Raw genomic sequence first — 8045 nt, forward strand, 5'->3', positions numbered from 1 at the left:
CACTGAGAGAGAGGATCAACAAGAACCCTAACCCTAATTACAAAGGAACAATGGAGTGATTCCAGTAGAAGGGTCAATTAGCTCGATTCTAGAAGACGAGCGATTCAAGTAAATGGGCGATTAATTAATAGTAGAGATGTAGTGATCGATAAAATGAATGGAGAACTAACCATGATAAGCAGTGAATCGCTACCTAAAATGGAGCGATTCCAGTCGATTTTAGAAGAGGAGAGATTCAAGTAAGTGGGAGATGATTGAGAGTAGAGATTGATAGAAGAATAGAGAACTAACCTTGATGAAGGGATCAAGAACGTGCATCGTTGTCTTGCCTGGAGAAGGAATCGTTGCCTGGGAGAAAGGAATCGATGTCTTTGGGAAAGGAATCGATGTGTTTGGGAGCCGGAAGTATAAATCGTCCTCTTGGGAGGGACGATTTTTTCTAAAACGTCGTCTTGGGGGAGGGAGCCGGGTAAAGGAAGCGACGTTTTGGGGTAAAAGGGAAGGGTTGAAAAGTAAAGGTAAAGTAAATGATATTTTGGTCATTTAAAATTTTAAGACTTTTAAGACTTTTAGTGAATTTGCTTAATAAGGTAGTATAGATAAAAGATGCATAAAAAATTGTTTTTAAGAGTTTTTGACAAATGCTTTATAATACTAGAAAGGTACTCGCACCATGCAGCGAGATACATCTTGAATTTAATATTTCATTTTATTTTTTATCTCAATCAATGTTATAATATGGTCTTACGTGATTTAAAAAAAAAATGATGATGTTTTTATTTTTGAATAAAATATAAATTTGAAGATATCATAAAAATTTGACAAAAATATATTGATATTAACATCAAATTAAATATTTAAAATTCCTCATTTTTTGTGTAACTTTTTAATTCAATTTTTTTAATTATAATTTAATTACATTCAATAACGAAGTAATTTATATTTAGTTTAATAATATAATTTTCTTATAAAGATAGTAATTAATTATTTTGTTAGAACTCAATAGTTATTCTAATTACATTTTAAAATAAGATGTTTATACTGTATTTGATTATGTTTATCCACAGTTAGTTATACGAATTCAAATATGAAGTTTTAATAAGTTATACTTATACATAATTACTTATAATATTAAATTTTAAGTAATATATATCAATATATAATACTTTATACATAAAAATTAATTTTTAAAACTTTTTACCAAATACTTTAATACATAAATAGATAAGGAGATACACCGAGATCGATGAGGCTGGGAGGATGAAAATTCAATGCCAAATTTACAATTATCTTCTTTCAACATTAACCCGCGGTTGGCGTAACCGACGCGCTGTTATAAACAACTCCTATTGGTCTGTGTAACTCACGCGCTATTAAGCCGCATATTTCATGGACAAAATTACAATCATCCTCCATTGAAGATTAGAATAGACACTTTCTCTGAAAGGTTGTATTTAGTGCAGGTCTGCTTGTACCCTTATCGCATTCCGAAATCTGTTCCTCTCTCTAGATTCTTTGAGCTCCTGTTCACATTACATATTCAAGTTCTGATTCTAGAAATATTTGAAGTTGATCAAGCTCTTTGACGCCTTGTTCTTGAAAAGATTAGGTTTAGTGTTGTTGTTTGGTTGAAGAAATGGCACAAGTTGTGGAAGAATGGTACAAGCAGATGCCTGTCATAACTCGTTCTTATCTTACAGCTGCAGTTCTTACCACCGTTGGTTGCTCACTTGAGGTATTCCATCTAAATTCTTTGTTTTTGTTTTTTATGCTTGTAGGGTTCAGATTATTCGATTTATATGTTGTGAGAATATTATATATCTGTATTCTTCAATTGGCTTGTTTGATTTCGTGAAAGAATCAAATGGTAATGGTAATGGTAATGATGTTGGGATATCTGAATTTGTATTACTTTTTGATTGTCTTTCATACGCGCATTTGTGCAGGCAATTGAAAAAATATGTTTTTCTCTTTGCGTATGTACAAGAAATTGATTTTGCAGAAAGTTTGAAGGGCTCTATGTAGGATTGATTCGCAATTGATTTGTTCTAAGCTTTAACCAATTCAATGTTATCTCTAGCGCTTTTTGGCATGTTCATTGGATCAAGGAATTCATGAACATCTAACTGGTTTTCTTGTAGGTTTTGTCCATCTGAATTGCTTTTATTCTTTTATGTATATATTCCTTGATGTTTGTGTTTGTGGAGTCTGTTGCTAGATCAATAGATTGATCTGATTCTAGCACATATTATGTCTTTATAGACATCTTATTATTTGCCAGGAATATTCATGAAGTTGCTTCCTAGCTTTCTTTTCATTCAGATGATGGTTCCATTCCAACTGTCAGGTGTTACATAAATAAACAACTATTTGAGGAAACCAGAACAGCTATTGAACTTGGTTCTTGTGAAATGTTTTTGCAGATCATTTCACCATACAACTTGTATCTGAACCCGAGGCTTGTGATTAAGCAATACCAAATCTGGAGGCTTATCACTAATTTCCTCTATTTTCGGAAAATGGGTAAGCATTCTACACATGCTTGGTTTATGTTCTTAGAAAAAGCTGCAATAAGATGATACCTTTTAATGTTTTTTATTCTATATTCTTTTATATGATGAATCATGTATGGCGATACTAACTTTTGGTCATAGGATATGAACATACTATGTGTAAATCCATCCATGTAAGAATGTCTTTTGAACTGTTTCCGGAATTTGCTTGCCTGTGGCGCTCATTTTTCGATCATTTTCACATGTTTTAGATGGTATTAGTTGTCACTCTTCAATTAAGTCATTTCTTGATTTCTCCTAACACACATAGTGCCTGACTTTTCCTAGATCCATTAACTGTATGATCTCTGTTCAGTGTTCGATGATTCACCAATAACAAGATGAAATAGTTACATCTATAATCGATTTCTATATAGTATGCTCGTCTTAAATTTTGCTTTGCTATTACTGCGAAGAGCATTTTGTTCTACTTTTTCATCCGAAACTCTCTTTTAAGATTTTTGATGTACGTTAATACTGTTTTTCCTTTTGCCTATGTATCTACTCCAGCTGTTATTGTAGAAGCTTATACTCGATTCTTAGACAAATTGCTCGACTTTTTGTTTCCAAAGATAGGTTTGGTACACGGGACACGACTAAACACAAACCTGTTCCACGTAGACTAGGACAAGGAAGGGAGTGGGACAAAACTGCATTTTTTTTGTCTCACCAAAATAGGTGGAACAAAGATTAGGGAGATTCAATAAATTTTCTCTTGGGGTTTCGTCACCCTTTTCCAAAAAAAAGAGATTAGGGAGATCGGAAAAAAATGATAAATTACTGAACTACCCATTTCAATTAAAACCCTATAATCTTTCACAATTTTTTCACCCGCCTATCTTACTCTCGACCTTCCAGTCCTCTCTACTCACCAAATGCACCCTACAAGCAAAAGAATTATTTCCCTAACATTCTAACTTCCTTGTGTTACAGATTTGGACTTCCTTTTTCACATGTTCTTTCTCGCTCGATACTGCAAGCTTCTTGAAGAAAATTCTTTCAGGGGAAGGACTGCAGATTTCTTCTATATGCTCTTATTTGGTGCTACTATCTTAACCGGCATCGTACTTGTTGGAGGGATGATACCTTACGTGTCTGAATCTTTTGCCAAAATCATCTTTCTCAGCAATTCATTGACGTTTATGATGGTAGCTACTTGTTTTGTATTTTCATTACTAAGCTACTATGTTCCAGAGCAACATGAAATTCTAATTTTACGTTCCCATTTGCAGGTTTATGTTTGGAGCAAGAGAAATCCATTTATTCATATGAGCTTCTTGGGTCTCTTTACTTTTACAGCGGCTTACTTACCATGGGTTAGTAGTTCTTGTCAATACTTCACAAATATAACCTGTAACAGCTAACAACTTGAGTTAGGGGATAGATGTTTTATGGACGAAACATAAATTCGACTAAATAATATATGAAGAGATTTTCACTACCGCTGTGCATGGTCAACCAGAAGATTTGTGAAATATGCATGCTTATTATGGAAGATATTTTAAACTGTTGTTCGAGATATATTGATTGCTTGTACCTGAAACTCCTGTAACAACCCAATTTAGGGGTAGATGTTTTATGGACGAAAGATAAATTCGAATACTTGAAGGGTTCTATTTTAAGTTTCGTCGAAAACATTGAATAAAATAAGTGTATTCCTGATGTTAGGGATGTCAGATTCTATGGCAACAATATAAGCCAAGTTTACTTTCTAACGAGATACAAAAAATACAAAATCAGTATTCAGTGACCGAGAAAATTTTCAATAAAATTGTATCAAAAGTCAAAAGCGTATAGAAAATGAGCATGTCGCAATAATGTGACCAGAATCATACTGAGCATTTTATACAAGAGGATATATTACGAATGGTGATACGAGGATTTAAGGAAAATTAAAGGAGTGATGTGGCATGTAGAGACACAAGTGTTCCCTACTTTTAATATGTGGAAAGTCTTGTGTATGGATGTGTGGATTGTGGGTTTGTGAATTTCTCTCATTTAAATGCCTCAACTATTAATGCTCTCAATTCTTTGTTGACTCAAACTAAACTCAAGCACACACATATGCATAGATAGAAAGAAACGAGGAGTTCAAGAAGGGAAGGAAAATTAAGGCAAGAACTCGAGGTCGAAATCAAGTAATATGTTGCTCATATTATCATGTTTTTTGACCTTCTGAAAATAGTTCTATTTGTTGATTTAGCCTAGTTCAAGAACATATGAAGGGACCTGTATAGTTAATATCAAGAGGAGGAGGGGAGATTGGAGAGGTAGAGGGTGAGACGGTCAAGAGATGTTCTGTTTTCCTGCATACTATTGTACCTACTTGTATAAACATTTTGTGTAAACTAGTCTTGTTTCCTCCCAAAAAATCTTTGTTATGTACCTATTTGGTCTCAAGTTCTTCTCTACTTTTTAAAAGCTTCAATTTTTTTACAAAATACTAAAAGCACCCACCTCTTCCCAAATTTTTTTGAAGAACACTTTTTCCCAAGCCGAGGTTCTTCTGGAAACAACCACTCTACTCTATTTGGAGTCTGTCCATTTGGTTTGGTTTGGTTTGGTTTACCCTAGAAATATATGAAGTTCTCGAACATAGTACTCTCGAAAAAGAGTCCACTTGAATACTTATCTTTGTCCCATAAAAGATTTTATCTTGTTATGATAAATTTGATGTAACAAGTGCAAAATTGTCTTTTAGATTTTGAAGTTATGGGGGTAGCAAGTATTACTCTTGTATTTGATCAAATGTGATAGTGCTGCACTGAGATTGATTATGAAGAGTGTGCAAGTATAAATGGAATGTATATGTCTCTAATCTCCTCTTCTTTCTTCTTTCTTCTTTCCTGTTTCATTTTGAGTTCATCCACTTCAATGGTCTTGTTTGTTTAATACAGGTTTTGTTGGGCTTCTCTGTTCTTGTTGGTGCAAGTGCTTGGGCAGATCTACTTGTAAGTCCCTCGTATTATTTTGAAATATTAATTAATACATGTCTTTGCCCTTGTACCTTTTTATTATATGCTCTCTAGATCGTAGTTATATCTTTTTCTAATTCATTTTTACTGTTATGCAAGGAGTGGATTTAGGTTCTATCTGCTTAGGTTATTTAACATTTCAACAATTTCATTGTCTTCATTGAAGAAATGGTATCTGATATGGGTCCCATTTGCTTAGTCTGAGTAGAGTTTGGATTGATCCCTCAAAATAGAATGTTCTTTTTGTAACCATGTGTGTTCGGGCCAGATTGCATGCACTTCGACTAATCTCATGTGGCCCTAAAGATAACGAACACGACCCATTGGGAGGAGCCCCAAGGGCTGGACTTTATTTGTGAGTTGAAACTGGCCCTCAATATTGTCTAAGTAGACGTGAAGAGAGTTTACGTGAGGAGATCTTAAACACCATTCTTCGTGTTCTTTCTTATTGAAGAGTTATGATGTCACAGGGAATGGTAGCAGGTCATGCCTATTACTTTCTTGAAGATGTGTATCCGAGAATGAGCGGGCGACGCCCTTTAAAAACCCCATCGTTTATCAAGTCGCTTTTTGGTACTGAACCTGTGGTTGTGGCACGCCCTGGGGATGTGATATTTGCAGCCCCACCAATGGATGAAATGAGACGATGAGCCAGATACTATGTGGAGTAATTTGAGCCTGTAAAGACATGTGAAAATGTATGCTAGATTTTATGATTAAAGACATTGATTTCTGTAAAGGATTGCTGACGCATTTTTTATTTACATTTTATCCTCTTGAGGTAGGAATGAGAATATACATAACTTTTACTTATGTATAGAAGGTTATATTATATTTAACCTCTCACTCACTACAATATGAAAAAGTCTTTTAACTTGTCACAACAAACCTTCACATAATGTAACGATTCATTCATGGAAGCCCACCTGTTACCCTCCACAAACCTTGTTCCATTTGGGACCTTCACCTGTTACCCTCCACAAACCTTGTTCCATTTGGGACCTTCACCTGTTACCCCCCACAAACCTTGTTCCATTTGGGACCTTCACCTGTTACCTGTTGAAAAAAATGAAGATTATCACAATGAATTATTAAGAACATACGAATAAGAATACACGTATCCGTCTCCATTAGTTAGGCTTGAGTATGAAACGTAGATCCGAGATTATAGCTTTTCTCAACGCAAAATCCTTGATGTCCTTCCAATGGGGAGAGAATGAACGTATTGATTTTGGTGTGTGGGAACCATAACCCTAGTCGTTTTTATATAGAGTTGTAATTAGAGTTCCCATTAAACCCTAATTATAACCTAATGGGCTTCCTCTCATTAAGTCCATACCAAATTGGGTTCTAATGGGCTATGTTTAATTAATCACATAATTAGCTCATTACTTAAATAGTGTAATATAATTATATAATAATATGTAAGCTCATAATTATTATTGGATTTATAAATAAATTTCAACAATCTCCCACTTGGACTACATGTTATTCTTGATCAATTATATTTAAATTTCCTTAGTGCGCAACTTTATGCTATTTATTTAATTAGAACCCCTTTTATGAGATCATGGCGGCTTTTGTCACTTCAATAATGTAATTTAACCTTCCATGGTCACCATACCAACATATCTAATGACATAGATCAAGCATGGATGAGTGTCATGGAAATTACATGCAATGTGATTACAATCATGCCTATTTCCAACTGGTTCAACTTTAGTCCTTATGAGATCAATATATATAATATTCCAAACATAAGACAAAAATTAGAAAATTACATATATTCAGGAATGATCAAAAAATTTCCATAAACTAAAGTCTGCAGAAAATAAACAAATTATTGTTAATAACTTAAAACATCAATACAAACTCCCACTAAACTTTAGTGTCATCCAAAACAACACCCATGCTAGCAGTATGCTCATGAAAAACCTTGGRCACCAAGGCTTTGGTTAGTGGATCCGCAAGCATTGAGTTTGTCCCGATGYGTTCTATCATAATTTGACCATTCTGGATTCTTTCTTTAACAACCAGAAACTTTATATCTATATGTTTCGACTTTATAGAGCTTCTGTTGTTATTTGAATATAGCACAGCCGAATTATTGTCACAGAATAACTTCAAAGGTCTTTCAATGCCCTCAATTATACGCAGCCCCGTGACAAAATTTCGCAACCATATTCCATGATTGGATGCCTCGTAACAAGCTATGAATTCTGCTGCCATGGTTGAAGAAGCTACAAGTGTTTGTTTGACACTTTTCCAGGAAATGGCTCCTCCAGCCAGCATAAAAACATAGCCCGATGTAGATCGTCCAGTGTCTTGGCATCCACCAAAATCAGAGTCAGAAAACCCAATGATCTCTAGTTTGTYTRATTTCCTGTATGTGAGCATGTAMTCTCTTGTTTTCTTTAAGTACCGCATGACCCGTTTGGCTGCTCTCCAATGATCCATTCCCGGGTTACTTAGGTATCTGCCCAAAACTCCCACTATAAAAGCTATGTCAGGACGAGTA

General features: G+C 34.6%; 1 protein-coding gene across 1 annotated transcript; it reads left to right on the plus strand.

The window, feature by feature from the left end:
- Window positions 1-1414: 1414 nt before the first annotated feature.
- On the plus strand, window positions 1415-6362 carry LOC112523421 (derlin-2.2-like). The gene is made up of 6 exons (XM_025133012.1): window positions 1415-1735; window positions 2424-2523; window positions 3486-3700; window positions 3785-3868; window positions 5450-5503; window positions 5998-6362. Exons 1-6 carry the CDS (start codon window positions 1637-1639, stop codon window positions 6175-6177), a joined length of 732 nt encoding a protein of 243 aa, XP_024988780.1. The 5' UTR covers window positions 1415-1636; the 3' UTR covers window positions 6178-6362.
- Window positions 6363-8045: the final 1683 nt, after the last annotated feature.

This window comes from Cynara cardunculus, assembly GCF_001531365.2.
Source record: "Cynara cardunculus var. scolymus isolate 2C chromosome LG 12, CcrdV1, whole genome shotgun sequence".
Lineage (NCBI taxonomy): Eukaryota > Viridiplantae > Streptophyta > Magnoliopsida > Asterales > Asteraceae > Cynara > Cynara cardunculus.